The sequence below is a fragment of the Macaca nemestrina genome, chromosome 1, assembly GCF_043159975.1.
Source record: "Macaca nemestrina isolate mMacNem1 chromosome 1, mMacNem.hap1, whole genome shotgun sequence".
Lineage (NCBI taxonomy): Eukaryota > Metazoa > Chordata > Mammalia > Primates > Cercopithecidae > Macaca > Macaca nemestrina.
The window spans coordinates 5497957-5523570 of record NC_092125.1 but is presented as its reverse complement, the minus strand read 5'-3'; the positions used below and the strand labels follow the sequence as shown (position 1 = coordinate 5523570).

Sequence of the window (25614 nt, the reverse complement as noted above, 5' to 3'; positions counted from 1 at the left end):
ATTAAGGATTCTGAGAAGAGGGGCTTCCCCTGGAGAATTACCTGGGTAGGCCCTAAATCCAATTACAAACGTCCTTTTAAGAGTAAATTGAACACACAGAGAAAAGGAAGGGAGAATGTGGCCACAGAAGCAAAAAACGGAACTATGGGCCAAAAGCCAAGGAGCACCTGGAGCCACCAGAAGCAAGAAGAGAAGACGAGTGGGTTCTCCCCTGGAGGCTTCTCAGGGAGTGTGAACCTGCTGACACCTTGATTTGTAACTTCTGGCCTCCAGAATTGTGGCAGAATAAATTTCTGTTGTTTTATGCCACGCACTTTTTATTAATTTGTGACAGCAGTCCTAGGAAATACAGCTCCTAAAACTATGACCAATGGCTTTCTAACAGAGCCAAAAACTACTACTTATTCATCGAGTTCTTGGCATAGGACATGTACAGATTCACAGTTAGTACCTTCTGAATGCAAAGAGGAAAATCCACATCACTATTGTAAATGGTACAGAATCCTATTTGTGAATTATGAGGGCGGAAGAAACTGTTTGCTAGAATTCATGATTTTACTTAGTCCTAATTAACTTCAGATTCTGGACCTTTGCCACCTTTCTTACTTCACTTAATAACGTATTTCCTGTAGTTTGTTAAAACAAACGATCTCAATGGTTTTGAGTAAAATTTGGCCACAGAAAACATCCTGAATTTGCACAGCTGAGTAAAAATACTGCATTATTTTGGAACTCAGGCTTAGTCTTTTTTTTTTTTTTTTTTTTTTAGACAGAGTCTTGCTCTGTCACCAGGCTGGAGTGCAGTGGTACGATCTTGGATCACTGCAACCTCTGCCTCCCAGGTTCAAGCGATTCTCCTGCCTCAGCCTACCAAGTAGCTGGGATTACAGGTGCACACCACCACAACCACCCATTTTTTGTATTTTTAGTAGAGACGAGGTTTCACCATGTTGGCCCGGATGGTCTCGATCGCTTGACCTCGTGATCCACCCGCCTCGGCATCCCAAAGTGGTGGCGTGAGTCACTGCGCCTGGCTAGGCTTAGTCTTTAATAACAACCTGACATGGGACCTTGTATGAGTTTAGATTCATGCTCACTTTCCACCTAAAAGATCTGAATAGGATATTCAAATAGATCGTCTTTATCATGGATTATAAACATTCAAACCAGAGCTCACCAATAAAGTTTACAGTGTTCACTTCCTACCATTCACCTGATAACAAAAAACTGTATTTTTACTTAATAATCTTCAACCTAAATTAGTCCATATGTAAAGATTTTATTTCATTGTTCATCAACACTCTACTGAGAATCACATTTTGATTTTTTAAAAGCTGAAGTCTTAAGTGCCAAAGCAGAAGCCAAAAGTGTATGTCTCTGGACTAAACAGTGATTGATTAAAATGTGCAAATAGTCTTTCATCTAGACTGACTAAGGAATATCTAGATTTGTTCAGACATGCGAATGGAAAGACTCTCAGAAATAATTCAGACTGGTGACCTCACAAACAGATCATGTTGATGAATATTTGATTTCATTTTAAGGCTACATTGTGTTCCAGAACCTAGTTCTAATTCTAACTTCATGAAAGGTAGAAAGATGTGAGGTGAGCTGGGTACTGGTTGAGAATACTGAAGAAATACTCATCTCTACCTTCAACTGTCATGGACTATGCTGAAAACACAATCAGGTAGATTCACTGAGATGTAATTAAACAAATATAGATACAATCCAATTGAAAAGAAATCTATAAAACCATAGCACTGTTTTTCACAAATCCCATAAAATTCATTTGAAATTCATTTAGTCCATTTAGAATTCAACTAGAAACAACACAATCACCATTTTAAAAATATGCTTCTTACCTAAGATAAAATGCAAAAAAAAAATCAAGACCCTAATTACCAAGAGTTGTTTAGCAAACAAAAATTCTAATTTTCCGATACAGGTGCTAGCTTTTTAAGATACCACTCATACTTGTTGTAACAGGCTTCAAAGCTAATCACTGCATAAGGAAGACGGTGGGAGCATCCTCACATGTATGTCAGAAATAGATGTTACTGTTTTATCATAAAGCTAAAACAAGTATAAGCTTAGCTTTCCTCAGAATGCTGTATTTTAAATATTTAATTTTCATGTTTAATCACAATCAAAGTCACAAAGTTTTTACCATGTATGATTATTTGTCCTTATACATCTCTGAGGGAAAAAAAATGTATAGTTTTACGATGTATGATTATTTGTCCTTATCCATCTCTGAGGAAAAAAATGTATAGATTACATCTATACTTAATGCCTATGTTAATGAAAAAATCACCTCTTTCGCAATCTTTATTATTTACAGAGGGAGAGAGTCATAGAATTTATGCAAAAAAAAAAAAAAAAAAAAAAGAAGAAGAAGTTGGCCATACTGTCAATGTGAAAAGCATGTGGTCACATTTTCAGAACAAAATAAATTTTAATTTAAACAAATGCTATGTTGTGTAACAAAAGGTACAACAAATTGTCGTGATCAATATGAGGTCAACAAACTTCTCAAATTACCCTTCAGTTTTTTTCCCACTCAAGCTCATCATTAAGATGCTCTAGGTAGAACAATGTAATGGTTAAGAGAAAGGATTCTGGAGTCACACAGCTTGGGTCTGAATCCTAATCATATCATTTATTAGACGCATGACCCTAACCTCTCCACATCTCAGTGTCCTCATTTGAAAAAACAGAAATCATAGTTTTTATCCACCGAAAGGGTTTTTGTAAGGACATAATGTAAAAGCCCTTAGAACATCACCTGGCATATTTGAAGTATTTGATTTGTTCGTTATCAAATGATACTAACACCACTTATAATGTAATTTATAATCCATCTATAAACCACACATTAAATTTTCTACTAATCATGATTGCACTTATTCAGAAGTATTTACATAAATGAGGCAACAATTAATTTTTTAAAAAGTCTCTTTGGCTAGTGTCAGATATATAAAACATGTATCTTATGTAAAGAAATGAAGAGGTTCTCCAACATCTAAACACAGTATTAACTTGACTAACACTTTTACTTCTTTTGGATATCAGAGGGGTAAACTAGTCTTCCAAAGAAAAGAGCAAAAGTCAGATTCTTCTGAATTTTTATCAATGATACACACAAATGTACAATACCATAAAAATATAAACATTTTATGATTTTCAAAGAGCAGCTTTAAATCAAAAAAAGGCAGTTTTCAGTAAAAATAAATGTACATGCTTTAAGAAACTATCTGGCAATATTCCTTAAATAAAAGTCTTCATAAGTCAATTTTTACCTAAGACAAAAACAGATATAATGTTAATTTCAGCATAAAATCTATTTAATTTCATAATTCACAATGTAGTAAATATTTAGTTGCTTGTTGACAGACACCAAATTTTCACATATGAACTACCTAAAAGAATATGGCAAAATCTTTTCTACTAATGGATTTCATAATATTAGCACAAAAAATACTGACTATCTAGTCCATAATTATGTGATATATCTTATCAGTAATCCATTATAGTTACTGAAGAAATGCATGATGATAAATATAAAACATTTGCAGTCTTTAAAATTACCAACTACAGTTTTATACAGAGGAGTACAATTAGCTCTAAGTGGAAGCCTATTCATGTCTCTTGGGGAGTCAAAGAAATGTGCTTCTCACTCAACTTATCATAACCTTATTTTATTGACGTCCTAAAAATAATCATGGGCCAGGCGTGGTTGCTCACTCCTGTAATCCCAGCACTTTGGGAGGCTGAGGCAGGCAGATCACTTGAGGCCAGCAGTTAGAGACCAACCTGGCCAACATGGCAAGACCATCGCTACTAAAAATATAAAAATTTGCCGGGCGTGATGGCAAGCGCTTATAATCCCAGCTACTCGGGAGGCTGAGGCAGGAGAATCGCTTGAACCCAGGAAGCAGAGGTTGCAGTGCGCCAAGATCACGCCACTGCACTCCAACCTCACTAACACAGTGAGACTCTACAAAAAAAAAAAAAAAAAAAAAAAAAAAAAAATCCTGAGGAATTTTGTTTCTATTATCTACATTGCAATCAACTAGTGTAAGTTTTCAACTGCACAGGGACAATATGAAATGTAACTTTTTAAATAAAAGTGGGTCAGGCACGGTGGCTCACGCCTGTAATCCCGGTACTTTGCGAGGCCGAGGCAGGTGGATCACCTGAGGTAGGGAGTTCGAGACCAGCCTGGCCAACCTGGGGAAACCCCATCTCTACTAAAAATACAAATATCAGCTGGGCGTAGTCGCCGGTGCCTGTAATCCCAGCTACTTGGGAGGCTGAGTAATGAGAATCGCTTGAACCCAGGAGGCGGATGTTGTAGTGAGCCGAGATCACGCCACTGCACTCCTGCCTGGGAGACAAGAGAGAGACTCTGTCTCATAAAAAATATAAATAAATAAATAAATAAAGTGATTTTGCATATTATAGGTACTTATTCAATATATATTGATTAGCTTTTCCAACTCCTGAAAACCTGAATTTTTAGGTCATCATTTATCTTTTACTGAGTCTTGAAACACGTTCTTTCCTTGCCCTCAGGCAACTTAGAGTGTTCAATTCTATTCTGATGTCTACACAATGTCTTCCACTGCTTGTCATCAAGCAGCTTTGGGTGTGTGTTGATGCTCTGTGAAAACTGAGCAGTGTCTAAGCATTATGAACCCCTGCCCAGCTCGCTCATTTTAAGGTGCTGCTGCTCAAGAGCACCTAGATCAAAAAAGCCACTTTAAACATCTTCACTTAGATTTAAGGAAAACAGGCGAATAGTTATTCAATCAAAAACACTCAGTGAGTGTCAAAATATATACAAGCACTAAGAAGGCAGCAATAAACGATACAAGCATAGTCCCAGCCCTGGTGGAGCTTAAGTCTAGAAGGCAGCTGTGAGAGGTGGAGAAGAAAAGGGGATGAGTTGACTAATTAAAATTTTAAGTGAAAATTTCTCCCATTTCTTTAACCATTCTTAGTGATCGGTAATGTCATACTAGCGGATGGCAACAGCCCCTATTCCTTGGCATTTCTAAATAGCATCTCAGGTGGATTCAGAAAAAGGTAGTCGATGATATTTGTTGGTTTGACATATAACTGTGGGGAAAGGACTGGGAAGAATATCGGCGTAGGTATCTTCAGTTTGCTGCTATGTTGATTCCAAGATGAGGCACTGCACCCATTCCTCCTTGAAGCCTCATGGTAACACAAGCAAAAGCATGGTAATAGGTTTATGATGCTTTCATCTAGAATAATAAATAACACATCTTTATGTTTCAGGTTTTAAGATATTGCCCATTCTTGTCTTTCTCACCGATTTCTGCATAATACTGATTAATAAGGTCAGATTTTTAAACACCTGAATTTCTCTTTATGGTTATTTCACCCAGGTGAAATCTGGGTCATTGAGATGTTTGTCTGCTCTTGGACTGGTCAATGTTGCCACTGCAACTGGCCACATGGAAGGTGTTTACAATTTTTGTGATTTTGTGTTGTGCTTCCAAGATGCCTTACAGGCTTTCCAGATGTACCCACATTCCTCTGTTTTGCCACATATGTTCCTTCATGATTATTTTGAAAAGTATATTATAGTCAAGAAATTCTTATTCTAATGCATAATGCATGAACCTGTCATTTTTACATTAAGTATAGTTTTCACTTGATCTTAGCCAAAAGTCCAAGAAGCAATATTATAAAGTATAGTTTTCATATCTGCTTCCTAAAGAAAGCTGGTGTCCATGTTTTGCTTTGAAGCTGATGAGATGATGGGAAAAATACCTATGCATTGCATACCAACCAAAAGATGTTAGAATGCCAACTTCTCTAAGATCTCAGTATGGCTGGTTTGTTAGTACTTTTAACTGCTTTACAATTTTCTTTGGTTTTCCAGAAAACTGCATCATTACCATCTACCCTTAAGTATTCTGGTATTTGTTTCATGATATCCAGTAAATTGGTTAATCAAATCCTTGTTCCAGTTGTTTTTAGGAAACATTACCTTTTTAACCAAAGTGATGCTTTTAAATTATTCTCTTAAACACAGTAACATCTTAATAGAGTTATAGTACCCAGTTTTACTCTAAGAGAAAAGCAAGGTGAGTAAGGAAGGCACAGGGGCGTTGGGTGGAGACACAGAGAACAAAGCGTGCCCACGGACTAGCCAACAGAAAGCATCCTGGCAATTTAATGAAGAATAAACCGTGACTGTAGTTTATCCAGCAGTAGATATGTTGTGGAGAATTACTCAATCTGTACTCAGCTTCCTGCTGGGTTAAATGTGAGCTAAATTATTATTTTGCTTACATTTACACCCTTGTAGGTTGTGAAAGCAGAGCTTTCTTTTTAAAAAATCTGTTTTCTGCATTATAGCAAAGTTTCCAGTTCCACACACCGGATTTAACACAAAGTCATTCTTACACTATTTTCAAAAAGTATAGTCACAGAATTTTAAACTATTATAAATATAGACCAATTTAAAAAGATAATTTCATCAGAAACTTTAAAACTTCCTTATTGTAAATATTTCCCATTTTACCACCTATACTATCTAAATATAATATCATACATGGTATATACACTGCAGTAAATAACCTTAGTGAATACCAAATGTGGAAGCAGTGAGTCCATAACGCAAGCAACTACCACAGAGGTGGGCAATAACCATTAATTCAATGACTAAATAAACCTACCATCATTTGAAATAAAGACTATACTCCTGTCAGAAAAGCTCTCTCAAACTCTCTATAACACAACCTCGTATGGCTCAATCCACTCTTCTGTTAGAACACACCTGATGGATATGACAAGTAACAATAATGGTGCCTCACTACAGCAGTAACTGGAGGTTTGCAGAGAAGGCAGGGTGTAGTGCTTGCGTATCAGGAGGTGGCCTGTGCCATCTGAAAAAACTCTCAGGTGGTTCAACCCACCCATCCCACTCCTATACTAACATCAATGCTCTACAGAATAAAAACTAATAGGATTTTATCTTAGACTCTTGCCAATGAGTTTTTCCTCTACTAAAAGTCTAGTAGTATGGACCCTAAAATGACATTGCATCAAACCGAGAGCTTCACTATTCTGAGGATGAATCCATGCCCTTCAAAACTCCTCTCTTCCCTCCTTTGTTTTCCTTAGACAATGTACTGACTGAGACTTTTGCCACAGCATGTTAAGTGGTGAAAGGAAGAAGTGGTAAGAACAAGGAAGAAAAGGAAATGAATGTCCTCAGTCAGGCACTGTGTTCAGGCTTCACTTACAGAGCCCTCTTCACAGCAACACTGAGAGACTGGTGCTGCAGTATTCTCACTTTTCACAGTTAGCCGTGCTGAGGCTCTGAGACACTGGCACAAGCTAGTAAAGGACAGAGTTAAGATTCCAACAGTGGTTGGGAGTGCACACTCTCAAGCCAGACTGCCTAGGTTCAAATGCCAGTTCTGTCACTCACTAGTTGTGTGAGTGAGAGACAGTGAATGCCGTTTAACCTCTCTGGGTCTCAGCTTCCTCTTCTGGAAAATGGGGACAATAATAATGGAGAAATAAAGTTTGTAAAGCATGTAGAACAACATCTGGCTCACAGCAAGCATTATGTAAGCATTTAACTGAATAAAACATCTCAGAGTGAGGCTAAGGAAACCAATCAAAGAAGAAAGGAGATTTAGTGAGTACGTAATATGCACAATATGTAAGACTACACAAAAGTAACTAGAGTGTTTAAAATAAAATGGAATTTATTTAATTTGTCTAGACTATCACTATTGCACATTAGCTGAGCAAAGGAGGTATTGATTTTTTGTAGATAAAATTTATATTTTTGCTATTCACTTTGCTTATGTCCTGTCCTCATCCTTCATTATTACTAAGAATAATGAACTGAGTGTCACTTATGTTTAACTAATTGAAATATCTAGTGAAAAACTGACAATACAACTGTCACAGAAATCATCTTTCTTAATTCAATAACAAGTAACCATAGGGCAAACAAATCAAAAGCCTTCTACTGAATTTACTACTAAACGTTTCAATGTTTCTTTCAAATTATAAGAAAGTTACTCCATACAGAAAGAAAAAAGGACACACCTCATTACTCCGTTTTTTTTTTTTAAATTTTAGATTCAGAAGGTACATGTGCAGGTCTGTTACATGGATATACAGCATGATGCTGAACACCTCATTATTTTGACATCAGGCCTTCCCCACTCTTCCTTTCTTATTACAAAAATTAATCATCATTTAATCCCCAATACTCTGAATTCAAAGAAGTGTCAAGCCACACATCAATATTAGGCCTTTACCTCTATTTTAAAAACGTATGCTTTTATAAGTGCACAGGAATAACAGTATATTTCAACTTCTAGTATATTTATATATAGCCATTGCATATACAGCAAAGTAAATTACTCTTGATTCATATTATATTTGAAAGATGCGATTATGCTTAAGTTTTTAAAACTGAAGAAATCTATGCTTCCATTTTAATGAATATTGCTCTATATTCAAAAGTGTGGTTTCAAATAATTTTGAATACTAGAATACCTGCTATCAAAGACAGAAAAAGTAAAACACACTCGCCAAGTAAAATCATCTTAACTTTTCTAGGTAATTTTCTTATACTCTCTTTGAACCCACCTAATTGGACAATTTGTGGCCAGTCATGTTAACATTTTCTTAGAATAGAACTGAATGTGTTTAAATGATATCGTCAAATTGAAGGGCATGGATATATCTAACATTTTAAAAGTACAGAACAAATCAAAGAAATGCAACCACAAATCAAACACTATTCAATTACTCAAATAAATAATTTTGAGCACTCCCCAAAGAAAGCTTATAGATAATATCAATAGAAAAGCTGCTCCTCAATGTTAAAAATGAATTTACTTACCTTGGCCCTCTGAGGGCAGTATTACCTAACACATAGACAGAAATTTCAGAAAACAATCTTTACCTATCATTCTAATAAAAACAAAATTTTTAAAATGAAATGGGCATATTTGCTCATTATACATACATATTTCTTTCCTCATCATTATCTGTACCTCAATAAGCATAATAATGCTGTTTTCAAATGTTTCCAGTGACTCTGAAAGGAAAGATTTTCTTAAAACCAAGGCATCAGGAAGGAAAATGCATGGAAGCATCAGTATCATTGAAGTCATCCAAAATACAATAAAATTAAAAAGTATGTAAGAATTTTACATTGCATAAATATTCTAAGTTCCTATTTTGCTCTCTGTAGAATAGTTTGTTTTTAAAAACTGCAGGACATCAAAATATACAATCTTTCAGTAATGACAAAGTAATTTGAGGAGAATAACAATTTAGTTCCAAAGTGTCTTATTAAAAGCAGTTAATACCAATACACTCGTTTGTTACAAATCACTCATTTATTAACGAAATATAATGCAAATGACAAATTGTGGAGTTGAAGCACCCACTGAGTTTTCATAACTGATTCTTACACTAAGAATCTTTATGTAGCATAAGAATTATCCATTCTAGAATCTAAATCAATCAGCGTACACTGGGTGTTTTATTCCTTTTGTTATTTCACAGAAAGGAAAAGTTTTCTAGCATTCACTTATCAAAGTTTTTTTCTGATATACAAAACACTGAGTAACTAACCCTATATAATCCAGTGGCATGATAGACCTTCAGTTTAAGAATATAGAAAGTGCTAATTTTCATGTCAGAGTTTTACATATAAGTTAATTAGTAAGTATCCAACTTTCCAAGTTCCACCACTTCTCCCACATAGAAAAAGAAAAAAACAAAACCTAGCATTAAAAGAAAAAAAAAAAGAGCCTCTATTGAAGGAAGACAGAAATTATTACAAGCAGGTAAACAGCAAATTTACTTTCAAACAGCAAGATCTCACATGGATGACACTGATTGCCATTTAGTAAAAATGTGTTTTTTTAGGTTTTGTATTTACTTTTTCAAAAAAGTCCTTGCTTCTATAATTTAAAGTATAGTTCTCCACTCAGGAACTATGCCATTATCTAGCAAAACTTTGAGTAAATTAGATTTTTTAAATTTGAACTACTAGAATTAAACAGTTTTATTCTTTTTAAAGTATATATTATGGATATTTTAAGATCAAAACAATCTAAATTAAATTTCATATCCTTTTTTACTAAAACAAAAGGTAAAAGGAACTAGCTTAACAGTTGAAAATACTACAAATTCAGGGAAGGGAAAGAAGGTCATTTGATAAAATTCTTTTCTATAATAAATATATATACTTACGTTTAAATATCTCTTCAAAAAGATGCCAGGAAACAACAGCTGCTGTTCTATGCATTCTTGCTTAAAAGTATAAAATTACGAACTTTGATGTGTTCCAGTCTCAAGCAAATAAATAAATTGCTTGGCAAAAAAAACAGACAAATTTCACAATTTATGCTTTTCCTGCCTTTGTATCTTAATCATCTTCTGTTCTAAAAAGCACTATCATGTTTACTCACATCTTTAATCAGACTTTTTTGAACTAACACACATTAAAAAATTTAAGCCAAAACATTTAGCAAGATGCCTCAAAGAATATGTCAGACAGTGAAATACTCTGTTTTCAACACACTGGCCAATATTTTTAAAAATTACTATTCATGCAGTATTTTGACGAGCCACAATTCAAATATACATTAAAGCTAGAAGTTTCTGAAGTTTTCTGAATTATCCTGAAGACATACCAAGTACGGTTCACTTATTTGTGAAAATGTTCTCACAGTTTCACCCTCATTTATGATACATTTCATAGGCTATGGATATTTCCACTTCTTTGCTACTGTAAGTTTTTTTTTTAATAAAAAACAACAAAAATTATTTGTTTATAAATTTAGACTGTAACACTTAACTATCTGTCTAGAAATATTGGCATCCATCACCATGTGCCATTAAACATTAAAATATCCTTATATGAAGCTACTAGCACTCCATTCAAAAGTGAGGGTTATTTTTCTAGTATAATCAATTTATTCTTTTAAATCAAAATAGAAGTTCTTAGTCACTATACCCAGTCCTATGAATGACTCTTAAATACTAAATTAGGTAGCTCTCCCAGGTACAACATCCCTTGACTCATCATCCAGAATTATTAAGTAATATTTGCTAGCGTGAATGCCAGATGAAAACAACAGTTCGAAAAGGAAAATGTGAAGAACCACCACCTACATCTGTATGGGAATTAATCATACTCGAGTTTACTGACTTCCTCATGTCGACCAAAGCCATATCCTCTTTACTTCTCTAAGAAAACACTTTTGCTTATCTCAGCACTTTCATCCCTATGTGAGCTTGATTAGTTTCTTCATCTGCAAAATAAAGAGTTGTGACAATCAAATAATGCTTTAAACCTCCATGAAGAGAAGAAATGTTATTTTTAGCTATGTGTTCCAAAGTCTCGTTTTAAAGATAATAACCCAAATACAGCTTAAGCATTGTCCACAGCAGAGAAAAATTCAGCTCCAAAATAAGTTGAGGTTACTTTTTTAAGTAGAAAAATAATTTTGTAGATTTAAAATGTGAAATCAGCTGGCCAGGCACAGTGGCTCACGCCTGTAATCCCAGCACTTTGGGAGGCCAAGGCGGGTGGATCACAAAGTCAGGAGTTACAGACAAGCCTGGCCAACAAAGCGAAACCTTGTCTCTACCAAAAATACAAAAATTAGCCAGGTGTGGTGGCAAGTGCCTATAGTCCCAGCTACTCGGGAGGTTGAGGCAGGAGAATCGCTTGAACCCCTTGAACCCAGCAGGTGGAGGTTGCAGTGAGCTGAGACCATGCCATAGCACTCCAGCCTGGGTGACAGAGTGAGACTCCGTCTCAAAAACAAACAAACAAAAGAACAAAATATGAAATCATCATCACTAAGTAACCACTAATACCATACATCCAAAATACTTTTATCCAACTGTTTTTTTTTCTTTAATTTCCCTACATATTTATAAAACAATCATAAATCCCTAAATAAACATAAGGTTCCAAGAAACAACCTTCTATCTGTGACCATTCTCTCAAACAGCTCTACAGCTTGGTATTCTTATTCTATAACAGTCAAAGCATTACGTAAATTCTCCAATTGTAATAGCTACAGAGCTCCAGACTTGCACATAACACCTAATAAAAATACTAACAGCTACTACTGAATTCATTCAAGACATTCTAAATATATTATCTCATTCTGTCTTCACAAGATCCTTGAATAGCACTTATTGTTTCCTTCTTTCAAAAGATGAAGAAATTCACATTTAAAGAGTTTAAGTGACTATGAGTAAATTCACTCATCTAAGTTAAGTGATATTTAAATCTGGTCTTTGTAACTTCAAAGACATTCTGCCTTTAATATTTCAATCACCTTAACATGTATACTTTCCTGTACTACTAAGATTTGGCAAATGGCTCTGAAAGAATTAGAAGTAACATATGATTAATAAAGCAGAGACCTGCAAGTTTGCTTGTGTATAGAAGTTGGTATAAGCTTGCTTTTCCCAGTCACTCATTAATATCCTGACCACTGGCAAACCATACTCTCTCACTTTAATAACAAACACCTTCTACTTAAAAACTGGCATACTACTTGCCTCCAAACTTAGTAGGGATATTAGGATTGACTATGAAACTATAAATACATGGACATAATCCTACACACAAATATGGATATATTCATGGCCACCTATATAAAAGAAATAAATACATGAGACAAAGGAGAGGTCAGGGTGGCTGATGATTTTCTATGCCTTTTCAGCAAACACAGATTAGTCACTTGAGTAAAAACTGACGGTGAGAGAGAAAGTTTTTCTAGATAGACCTGACCTCTATTTCTTTATGAAAAGTAGAAAATAACAGATAACCTTCCTTTAATCCCTTCAGAGAGACATTACTCTGGACACAAAGCTCCGTCAGTACATTGGCCTTTCAACCACGCTTTAGGCAATTTCTGCTTGATAATTATGCAACAGAACCTTAAATGTTTTAAGAAGGCATGAGTTCCAAAAGTCAAAATAAGCACTTTTTAATTCTCCACACACATTTTTTTTGAAATATAAGTCCACATTGGGCAGAAAAAAGAAAAAAGGAGAAAAGTCAAGAGTTTCTCTTTTTTGTTTTCTAGTTATTCTATTCATATTGATTGGTTTTGAAATGTTACAAAAATTTTTGTGTTCTAGAAAATAAGTAATGTGGAAGTTTTACCTAAGGTTACTGTTTCTTCTCAATTATTTAAAGTGAAAGTAATAAACCAGACATTTAAGTAAACATACTCACTTCCATCTAAATATAAATGTTATCATAGCATTTGAAAACATTCCAGATATATCAAATCTCTAACACCTAATGACAAGAATGTATCAGAAGGAAATATACAACCAACTCATTAATGCTTGATAAAAATGCACGCTTGCCATTTATAGAATCCATGACAACCATGAGAAAGGTATGTACTGATCAAAAAGGCCAGGTTACTATATAACTTTGTTTCACAACTAAGGACATTTACGTTCAAAGTATTATGGAATTACTTACAAAATAAACTGGGTACTCTCTACCTCACCCCTAGTGGTAGGCTATAAAACAAATCGATTCACTTTAAAATAGTTTATGTGCTGACTAGTGTTAAAACGTTCATGTATGCATTAAGATCATACCAAATCACCTGACTGATTTCTTAATCAAAAGCTCCTCTTGTCAGTTAGCAGTTCACACCTAACATTAGCCAAATAGGTTATCTACCATCAACACGGAGAAATAAGAAAGTTTGTATTGCCATTTAAAGAAGTTGCTTTCTAAAACTAGACATGAATAAGGGAGAGAAGAGGAAGTATTAAACCCCTAAACTAATTAACAAAATAAGGGAGGGGGGATGCAGGAAAACAATGATAATTAGTATGTACCCCTGGTTAACCAAATCCACACATACATTCATTCTGTATATGCACAAACATCAGCAGCATCATAAACCGTCTCAAGTTCTAGCCATTATTCAGTTCGACATCTGCACATGTTTATGCGTCTCTCCAAACAACCTCTTGAACACCCTGCTGGAGCTGTCATTTTTTTCTTCTCCCTATCTGGCAGATGGCAAGTCAACAATCGGCATCAACAGCAGCCGAATATCTCCCCCTCCATCCTACCCCCCTAAACAGACACAATAATAACTTCTTTGTGCTTCCCCACAATGCAGCTGCTTAAACCATTTCGCTACAAGGCTGCTTTGCCTTAATAAAAAAAAAAAAAAAAATCCCTTCTGTCAAGTCTAAAAAGCAGCATAATGTTAAGCAAGCTAAAGCCACAGCACAGCTGCAAACGGGCAGACACATTGACAGCTCCTCCCTTAACAAAGCCCTGTGAATTGAAGGGGGTTCATCTGAGGCTCACACAGTAATTAGTATAAAAAAGTCCGACAGCCTCTATTATGCTAAGGGAAAAAAAAAACTGGACAGAACTGGGCTGCTGTTTTGCGTCAAGAGTTCTGCTGCAGAGTAGATAAATCATGTTGGGTTTTTTCCTCTCTTTTTAAAGACAGTAATAAGGAGGATGAGAGAAGCTAATTTGAAAACTTGGACACAGTAATTGTACCATATGGTGAGCATTTATCCTTTCTGAAATGCACGCTAACAGTCACTTACATGCACACTGCTTTGTTTTACAGTTGTTATTCTCTCTACCATATTCATAAAATGGATTTGAATATGTGATACTCAAGAGAAGTTGTGTGTAATTAGCAACAGAACTGCCTAGGTTTAATTTATTGGCCTTGCACTGCAATCTAGTAAAATGCAAAACAAAATTAAACAATGTGTCCACTTTGTAAAAATATTTTTTCTTTAACTCAACAAAAAACTAATGAACACAGGTTCACTGGAGTGTTTCTAAGTTAAGGTACAGTATATTTTGAAAATTCCAACAGAATAAACTATAGCTGTTGATAAGATTTCTACTGGCCAATTTCAAAGATTATGCCACCATAAGAATAATTTTTCAGAAAGATCACCTGGTTTAATTTTGTACTTCACTGAAGCAGATGTAACTCTTCCTCATATATATCAGTAAACCTAGATGCAACAGAATTTCCTTGCATGTGTCCTAAAAATTTGAGGACAAGAAATTCTGTCATTTATTAAATAATTATTAAGTACTATGTGCCAAGCACCTATATGGCACAGGGAGGAGAATATAGAACAGTTTTCATCTTTTTAAAAATCTAAACATAAATTGACTGATTTTGTCTACTTCAAAATTCTATAAAAATCTGTCTACTATTTGAAGAAAGACTTTAATAACACTAGTAGTATGCTGGTCATCATGACACAATATATATCAAAATGACATTTTTCTGAGAGAAAAGTCATATAGGGAACAAGATTAGTTTAATTAGAAGTAAATTCACTGTAATGACATCTGTGTGCCCCTTTTAGGTAAAATATTCTGTGTTTCCTCAATATAAACTATGTTCTAAAACTGACATACTCAACTAGAACTCATATGAACCCTTAAATTTCAAGTGGAGTAAAATCACTGGTCTGAATTTCTACAGCTTCCATGTGACCACAAGTATCCTTCTGATCAATATTTTGGGGACATGAAAAAGCAAAATATTTTAAGGTATTATTAGTTCAAGACAGAACTAAGCGTCCCTACTAAAGCTTGAAGTAATCTGTCTTTAGAAGAAAGACTGTGACTCCACTCAGGAAATTGGGCATAATTACATTAAGAAGGAATGGTTTCATCCAAAAAGTACCAGTAATAATTTTCTATAATAAATCTCCATTTTGGCTTAACAGAAATAAACTTTGTCACCCACTACTAGTATAGTGGCTTCCCTCTATGCTACTGGTATTGGGCCATATGACCAATTTACACCTTGGATAAAAATATTAACTTTTGTATACAGATTTACAGTTTACTAAATATTTTTAAATACTAACATGGGTCTTAAAAGTTCATTATACTGGGTTGACTTTGGTTTTGACATAGACAGATGTTTTGATTAAGAAATATGTGACCAACGACACAAGTCTGATTCTGCATACTTTGAATCCTACTGTATTAACAACCTCATGATACTATCTGGTGTTAAACAAAAAATGGGATCATTCATTCTCTACAAAGTAGGGGGAGATCATTCTTTTTCTAAAAATTTTCAGAAAAACATTACATAATAACTCTTCTTGTTAAATGAGGGAAAGAAAAAAGTATTTTTAGAAGAGAAAAATTTCATTATTTTGAAAACAGGTTCAAAGGTGTTACCAAATGACTTATCTTTTTATCACATATGAATAAAAAGTCATTCTTTGGCCTTTTGGCTAAGATCAAGTGTAAAAAGTCATTCTTAGTGGAGAAAAAAAATTGTTTCCATTTAGGAAAATCAAGTTGAGGATATGTCTGTAAGCTGAATACTCCATTTAGTGATAATACTTAGGGTAAATGGGATGTGAATATAAGATCTGAAAATTTAACAGAATAATGATGGCTTTGACTTCAGGAAAGGTATTGTTACAGCATTTGATCAAAAGTTTTTCTTAGTTAAATCTGTCAACAAATTCTGAACTACCTGAAACCATTTTGATTATATCAATGACAACACTGCAGAAAAATCTGTCTATAAGGAAAAAATTAAGACTTTTAAAAGCTTCTAATAAGGAATATTTGCCAAGAATACACGATTTTTAAGAAGAATCCTTCTTCATATAATCACAATTCTGATATCCTTTACCTAAGGGAGAATGGGGATAATTAAATTAGAACAAAGCTGTAAGAAAATGTTGATAGATAAGAATTACAGAACCAAATGATCCTGGTGGGTCCGGTAAACATATTTTAATTAACCTACGTTGCATCTTTTAAGAGCTCATATGTGTCGCAAAAGTAACAAGTTGCTGTTTTCTTATTAAATGTGAATAGTTCCTCATAAGGTCTAGCAGGTACCAAATACAATTTAATTTATAATGCATGGGGTACTATTAAATACTTGCAAATATTAAGTCAAAGACTGACATACCACTAAGAAAATAATGCAGTGGTCTATTGATACACTAACAATGATGGCAAAACCTAATCCAAGACTTTGAGACGCAAAAAACCTAACATATGGATATGGACTTCCTCAGCAGAAATTCAAGTAATGCATAGTTTAAAACAAACTCTTCATGTCTATAATAAACACAAATCAAGCAATGAGAATACCTAATATAGAATTTCAAATTCAGAAAGACAAGAAATTAAAAATGAATGATTACTTCATATTTTATAACGATGATGTGGAAAAAAGAATGAAAAGAGGAGAGATCATGTCTAGAATAGCATTCAGAAGTAGGCCTCAGCCAAATATTTACCCCTGATTCTTGTCTTTAACCCTAGTGCTCTATTAGAGCTCTTTCAGTTACCAGGAACAAAGATCCACTGAAGCTAATACAAGAAAAAAATGGGTCATTCTAATAATGCTAACATTTCATCCAAAGAATATAGAGTAGCCCTTTTGCAAGTTAGATCTGGAAGGTGATTAAATCATTTTCTTTTATCTTGTTCAGGGATTGTGTCAAGTCTGGTTTCTGTCTCTGGTCTCCTTCCCATTCGCCTCCCAGGCCTGGATGGATCTCAGTCTGTCTGCTCCATCTTCCACACTCTACCCACCAGCTCCTTAGCTTACTCAGAAGTTTTGTTCCTTCATAAACTCAGCTTGCTGCTACCTCTTACAGGCAATGCTACCCATGACACATAATACATTAAAGAATGTGGTTTAGTGTTACTTTAGAAATGTTTAACTTCCATATAATTTCGATTTGTATTAAAGTCTTTTAGTACTATTATTGTATACTAGGTAATAGAAATGTCTTCCCAAGAAGAGTCATGCCCAGTGGCTTTTAAATTGTGGGTCATAATTTTTAATTTTCAAGGACTAGGTAGTATCAAAAATACTGGAAGCACTGGCAGACTTCACCTAATAAATAGGCTGGGTTCCAATGGTCATTACTTTGTCAGAGATTTAAAATTCAGTTTATCATTTTAAAAAATTATAATACAAATGGTAACTAGTTCCTACATGTCATTAGTTGAAAAAGCACTGTATATCTAAAAATACTACTTGATACTTTAATAATTTGCTTTCATTCTCCTTACTTCGTATGAGTGAGATAAGTCAGACAGTAATATTACCATCAGTATTCTATGCTCAAGAGTTTCAAAGCTATAAGCACCTGATTAAAGAATGAGACATTGAGCATCCTATCATTGGATGGCCACATATGAAAGATGTTATCAAAGAAATTTGAGTTTTGAGTTAAAGGTGTTATCAAATTGTCCCATAGGTTACTTTTGATACCAGGATTCTAGTATACTGGAGATTTTACAGATTAGGAAACCAAGATTTCAAGTTAAGAGATATGTTATGGAACCAGTTCTTTTGACTTCAAGTACAGCTAATTCCGATCATAAAACATACGTTCTACATTATACTTGTAAGAAATCCTGGAATCTAAAATCCCTTTTAACAGTACTTTTATTTTTAAAATAAATTATAAGTTAGAATCCAGTTATGCTGAATATGCAACATTTCTATGATTACACCTATTAAAGTATGGGAATAAGAGTAAGGTCAAAGAGAGCTACATTCATTTTACATTGGATGCTATGCATAAGAAAACAGAGGACCTTTCCTCTTCAGTTAGAGGTAGCAATTGCTTCTAAAACACCACCCAAGGCTTAGTTGAGATGGTCTCTTACCACTTGTTTAGAATGGAATCTGATCTTTAGCTGAAGCGATTATGAACAGGAGGTAAGAAAATCCCCATGTCTTATAACCATTTCCAACATATACACAACTGGGGACATGGGTGTCCATAAGTCAATGATTGTATGTATTCTCTGTATTGTTGTTTACATAGGAGATGAAAATTGGAAACATCAAGTGAGACATGTAGTGTATTTTTAATTTATAATTATTAAATCTTCACTTTAAAGCATTAAAATAAAAAAAAAGCTATCTAAAGCCACAAACATTTTACCTATCTACTGCTTTGTTGTTTTTTTCAGACAGAGTCTCGCTCTGTCGCCCAGGCTGGAGTGCAGTGGCATGATCTTGGCTCACTGCGATCTCTGCCTCCTGGATTAAAGTGATTCTCCTGCCTCAGCCTCCCAAGTAGCTGGGATTACAGGCACCTGCCACCACACCTGACTAATTTTTTTTTTTTTTTGGTATTTTTTTTTAGTAGAGACAGGGTTTCACCATTTAGCCAGGATAGTCTCGATCTCCTGACCTCGTGATCTGCCTGCCTCAGCCTCCCAAAGTGCTGGGATTACAGGCATGAGCCACTGCGCCCAGCCTCAGCTTCAATTATGAAGAGTAAATGCTAGCAAAATGAATTGATGAAGTTTTTTCTTTTAAAATATTCTATCTAATATTTTGCATGTCCAAAACACTAGGTAAGTTCCACCTATATTTAGGTGTTGTGGAAGTCCAACAAACTGGATTTCATATACGCACAAAACAAGTCATAATCCAATTATTTTCATGGGATAAGTCATTCCCTAAGAGAATGACTCATTAGGGAAATTATTCAAGTAATGAATCTAACTACCAGCAAAGAAGATATATAGGTATGCAGTTGTATTCATTTAAACATTCCACCTTTTTCTGAGTATCACGTATGCCAAGACAGTCACTGCAAAAACATTTGCAAGCTGCATGTGGAATGTGGCAAAATTCCTTTTCAAAAAAACCAACAGTGTTTAAATCCTATCCAACTCTCAGAGACTTTTATTTCATAATGCTCCCTACTCCAACTCCCCAAGATTACTCTAATTTATTCATGCTATAACTCTGCTAACTTTGTTTTTTTGTATCAATTCCCTAATAAAACATTCCAAATTGTTCTCATTATTTTTTATTCATCTCATCAAGTTCCACACCGAGTCTTCCACCAATTGGAGTCACACCCCAACTTCTCACTCCTCAGCTCAACTTTAGTTTTCTTGACTACCAATTCCAATTCCTAAGAAATGAGAAGTACATTTTGAGTAAATTAAATTACGTACTCAAATCACTGTTGAGTGTATCAGTGAAGGTAATGCTGGCTGCTGAGAGAGGTAAATCATGACAACCTAGTGCTTTACTAAGTTTGTTTCTGGCACACGTAAGGTCAAAACAAATGTTTCCTTTCAATGGTAGTGGTTGAAGGACCTAGACTCCTCCCTTTTAGAGGCTCTTCCATCTCCTTGGTTTCATGACTGCCATCAGAAGGGAAAGGAGAAAGAACACTGAACACAGATGTTTATGACCCAAGCCTAGAGGAGGCATGCATTAATTCTGCTCACATATGAGTGGTCAGAACTCAGTCTTATGGCCACATCTAACTTCAAGACAGCTGCGAAAAACAGTCTAGATTGGTGCTAGGGCAGAGTAGGTGCAGTATGTGCAAATGGATTTGGCCAATCTCTGCTACACTGAACATCTCTTGTAGGTTCTTAAATACTTATTTAATAACCTTGGTGTTAAGAGAGACATGTAAGAAATGAAAGCAACTCTGTATTTAAAAACGGTCGCCAGGCGCAGTGGCTCACACCTGTAATCCCAGCACTTTGGGAGGCCATGGTGGGCAGATCACCTGAGGTCAGGAGGTTGAGACCAGCCTGACCCCATCTCTACTAAAAATACAAAATGGGCCAGGCATGGTGGCACATGCCTGTAATCCCAGCTACTCAGGAGGCTGAGGCAAGAGAATCACTTGAACCCGGGAGGTGAAGGGTGCAGTGAGCCAAGACCATGCCATCGCACTCCAGCCTGGGCAACAAGAACAAAACTCCAACTCAAAAAAAATTAAAAATAACAATGGTTAAAATGGTAAATTTTATGTTACATACATTTTGCCAAAATAAAAAGGATCTTAAAATCTTTTTGATGAGACCAAAAGAACTGGTGAAAAATATATATATAAAAAGTTCTAAATCAAACATGAGCAAATGTCAAAATATAATTAAAAACTAAGTATAATATAATCTTCATGTGTTTTATCAATACTACATAGTGTTCTATTTTTATCATAAATAGGATCTCAGCCTGACTTGGCCTGTCTGCTCTGGTCTAAAAGATGTGAGGAGAAAAAGACAGACTTGTTAATATCACAATATTATCTTAAACCAGTAATTTGAATGAAGAGATTTCCTCAAATATTAGTATCTTAAAATTATAAAGTAGACAAATATTAAGCATCAATGCAATTTGGAGCCAATCAAAATGCAATAATCTCTTGTCCTTTTCCTTTTATTCTTTACGTATTCCCAGATGGTTCAACTATTCCGAAAAGCTCACAGTATACTCTTGGGAAAATGAGTATGTAAACCATTCTTTTAAAGTACTTGCCACACCATATTCCATTGGCAAATGGGGCTAATGCTGGAGCTCAGAGAGCAATACTCCAAAATATGGCACTTCAGCATGCAAAGTGTTTTGCACTAAAGGACACTGGAAGGCATCAGAAGCAGCCTCAGAACCCAGATCTCTCTCGTCTTCTCCTGCCCTCCTGCCTCTTGCCCCTCATTCTCCCCCGCAAAGCAAGAATTCCTCCTCACCAAAACAGGTAATAAAAACTAGACTCTCTTCTCCAAAGCCGGCCATAAAAACTACAATTACTACTCTAACCTTCACCTCACCTTTCTGTCTAGGAACTGGCCTAGACAGAAATTCTGTCTAGAAATTCTCTGACCTACCCTTGTCCACTAACATAGGTCATAGGACCCTCATTCCAGAGGGGTGCTGTCCCCTAACTGGGAGGAAGAAACATTACAAGAGAGAGGCCAAGAAGAATCCGAACAGACAGGTCCTGGTGAGTTTTTACATGCAGTCTATTCATGTTAGATCATAATCTTTTTGTCCAGTCCTATTTCTACGTAACTGTCCGTTTTTCACTGAACCTACGCATTGAAAAATGGATAGCTGTCCCATATCTTTGGGGTCTTCACTCTGAAGGCTCCTGTGTCACGTAAAACTATAATTAAATAGATTCGCCTTTCTCTTATTAATCTGTATTTTGTTATAGGAGCATTGGCCATAACCCTTATGATGGTGAGGAAAGGGAGCATTCCCTTTCCACTACTATACTACCAAATATAAACTAGTACTGCCTTTATAATTCTTATATTTTCTTACTGTTTTTTACATAACGGAGAGAAAAAGAAGTTAATAATCCTGGGAAATTTACCATGCCAATGTAATCCTACCTACTTTTAGAAGGTATCAAAATATTTGTAGAATTAAAGAATGTCACTGCTAAAAGGAAACAAATTTGTATAATATTAGATAACACTTCTGTTGCTCCCAGACAAGGCACATCAGAGGTGAGATTACCCTGCAGATAACTTTTTTAAGAAAGGATAAAAGTAACCTAGGTATTATAATTTTCTAGATAACTTTTAAGTCACATAAGCATTTTGATAATTTTCAATTTTTATAGCAGATTTAAATTTCTACATATTATATAATAAAATCTCTAAAGGAGCCAAGCATAAGATATTCCAAATAATTTCCAAACACATTTTGGTTATGAATACATTTTAATTTTACAGTCATTAAAATTTACACAGCTTAGTAGAGGTCACAGCAGGTGTTACGTTATTCTCACGAACAAAAGTTTAACATTAAGAACAATTCATATGTTTTGACACATCTGCTATATTCGTGTTGCAAGGACTAGACTGTGAGCTTAAGGTTTTATTATATTATGCTTACATTTGAACTGGTTATCATAAAAAAGAAACATTATACTATAAGACTTCAGAGAAAAAGATATACATTAAAACAGCAACAACCTAAATGTACTTTATAATATAAAGTTCCATTAAAGCAGCTCCATCTAAATTTTCACACTTCTAAATATTCTGTGCATGCTTCTGAGGACATGCATATGAATAAAATGCTAAGGGGAAAACAACATAATTGCCAAATTTTATAAAAGGCATTTCCCCCATCACAAAACTTCACCATTTCTAGTGATCACCACACCCCGAGACCAAAGCATGACGTTAAAGAAGGCCCTTACAATACACACAGAAAGTCAACAACTTCCTTCAGACGAAGAAGAACAAATTCTAAACTAGAGAACCCTGGATGAGAATGACCTGCCCAATCCCCACTGAAAAAGATGGAAAATTTTTTCCTAAATGGAGAGAATCACGTAACAATTCATGTCTTCAGTAAAACATCAACTAACTCAGAAAAAGAAATACCATGGCAAATTACACCTCAAATATTATGTTAGACATGCGCAATATAAAAACAACTATCACCGTAAGAAACTTGTCTAGGAAGCAATTAATCTTTCTCAAGAAATGCAGTAAGTCTGGTCACCCATTTTCAAAATTATCAAGGCCACTTTTCATTTAAACATTAAGATTTATTATTTTCATTTAAAATGTTCAAGGTGAAATTGTTAATATGTGTTTTAATATATTCGTTTATAAGTAATAATAACGTCTGAAAAACAATTTATAAAAATGACTGTTTTTCAGACCTTATAAATCATAAATACTTTTCCCAGCTCACACAGGCCCTTTATCTGAGGGATTATTACAAAGCAACTAAAAACTCAATCACAATATAACGAAAATAATGTTAGCTGGCATAGGAGAGTGTTTTGAAGTGCTTTCTGAATACCTCAGTCTCACACTCAAATCAGGAGCATCTGTCCACCAACTGTCAAGATAACGTCTAGCCTAAGAGTTTTCCTGAATTCATCACTATTCATAGATGCCTGTTGTCACTATTCAGAAAAAGAAGAAAGAAAGAGCCATACTTTCGAAGCTATTTTCTTTTTCTATATGTCCTAGTAGAGGCGAATATAGAATTTATCACTTTGAAGCCAATGTAGTCTGAATCAACCGGCCCTCCATCTCCAGATCTAAGAATGCAAGTTAAATGTTCTCTAGAAATTATAGATAATTCACTATATCACATTAATACTTCTCACTTATATTACTACTGATTCAAGGATCTGACCCCAAGACTCAAAGCCTTTACCTCACCATTACTTTCACAACTACAAAGTACAATCCAGCCACCAACCCCTATGGAAAATGGCACAATCAAGAATAAAGTGTTTCCACTGAGGCCAAGCACTGTGGTTCATGCATATAATCTCAGCATTCTGGGAGGCCAAGGCGGGAGGGCTTGAGGACATGACATGAGGTAGAGCCTGTCTCTACAAAAACCACAAAAAAAATTAGCCAAGAATAGTGGAGCCTGCCAGCAGTTCCAGCTACTTGGGAGTCTGAGGTGGAAGATCATTTGAGCACAGGAAGTGGAAGATACAGTAAGTCATAATGCACCAGTGCACTCCAGCCTGAGTAATATGTCTGGGGAAAAAAAGGTGTTTTCATTGGCTTCGTTTTAGATGCTGCTGCAAAATTCAAGTTAAAGCTGTCTCTCTCAAGAAACTTCATTTAAAATGAATTCCTATGAAATTTACATCCTTATTTTCCGAGTCAGATACAACAAATTTAATTTTATAACAAACATATAAATAATCCTCAAGTTACTCAGAAATGCTTTACTAACCCACTGTAACAATGCTGTGTGATACAGGAGAGGAAAACAAGACCCTCATCTCCACAGTCCTCAAAAGAAAAAGTTACACCAAACAAACAAATGAGATAATACAAAGTAGGCCAAAATCTAGAAAAATTGAGGAAAAAAGGAAAAAACAAAGAATCCAGAAAAAGGTAAGACTACCCATTACTGAGTGTGCAGTTGTACCATTTTCTGCTTTACGTACTTATTAGTTCAGTCAGTAATATCTCTATTTTTAATTCCTTAAACCTACATACATCAGAGAACTATTAGGTGAGCAAATCAGTAATAAAGACCAAAAACTGAGAATCAATAAGGAAGTTAGTGTCCAAAGACATATTTTTTTCAAATGCAAAAGGAATTTTTTTCTACATTATAAGACTTATGGTATCTTAATGTTTATTGATTTCCATAATAATTTAAGAGAATGAGTCTTAAGTTTTCATGTAAATATGACTTACCATGTTACTTAATACAAATGCATCCATCTTCTAGGATCCAGACCTACCAGTTCTAATTTCATTTTCTGGAAAACTACATTTTTACCAAGGATTAAGGGGGTTCTAATACAGGTGGACTATCGCCTTCCCTTTAAGAAATACTAACTTAAGAGCTGAGTATCTCCTGGGAGAAAAAACTGAATTTTAAATTAAAATTATTCTTAAATCATTCAAATCTCTGGCCAAAAAAATACATATCCGTTTCTGAGGGAAAAAAAGATGAAGAAAAGGCAACTACTGTTATAAAATATCCTACGGTATAGAAGGAAAATCAGGTACACAAGAAACAAAAGTAGGGTTGGGCACAGTGGCTCACACCTATAATCCCAGAACTTTGGGAGGCTGAGGCAGAAGGATCACCTGAGGCCAGGAGTCCAAGACCAGTCTGGGCAACATAGCAAGACCTTGTCTAGACAAAAAAAAAAAAAAATTTAAATTGGCCTGGCATGATGATGCACGCCCGTACTTCCGCGAGGTTCGCTCGAGTCCAGCAGTTTGAGGATGCAGTGAGCTACGACAGGGCCACTGCATTGCAG

At 35.1% G+C, this 25614-nt stretch overlaps 1 protein-coding gene across 7 annotated transcripts in view; it reads right to left on the bottom strand.

Moving 5' to 3' along the window:
* The window catches only part of LOC105474669 (AKT serine/threonine kinase 3), a 356860-nt gene that overhangs the window by 205239 nt on the left and 126007 nt on the right, over window positions 1–25614 (bottom strand). For 2 of the 7 annotated variants that reach the window (XM_011729489.3, XM_011729487.3), the window contains exon 1: window positions 10276–13448. The exons of 4 other annotated variants lie outside the window; for them this stretch is intronic. In XM_011729489.3, coding sequence (XP_011727791.1) covers window positions 10276–10330 — 55 coding nt within the window. In that variant the 5' untranslated portion in view covers window positions 10331–13448. Of the gene's footprint in view, window positions 1–10275; window positions 13449–25614 lie in introns of those variants that run through there. One more of the 7 variants, XM_011729484.3, reaches the window with a different exon arrangement.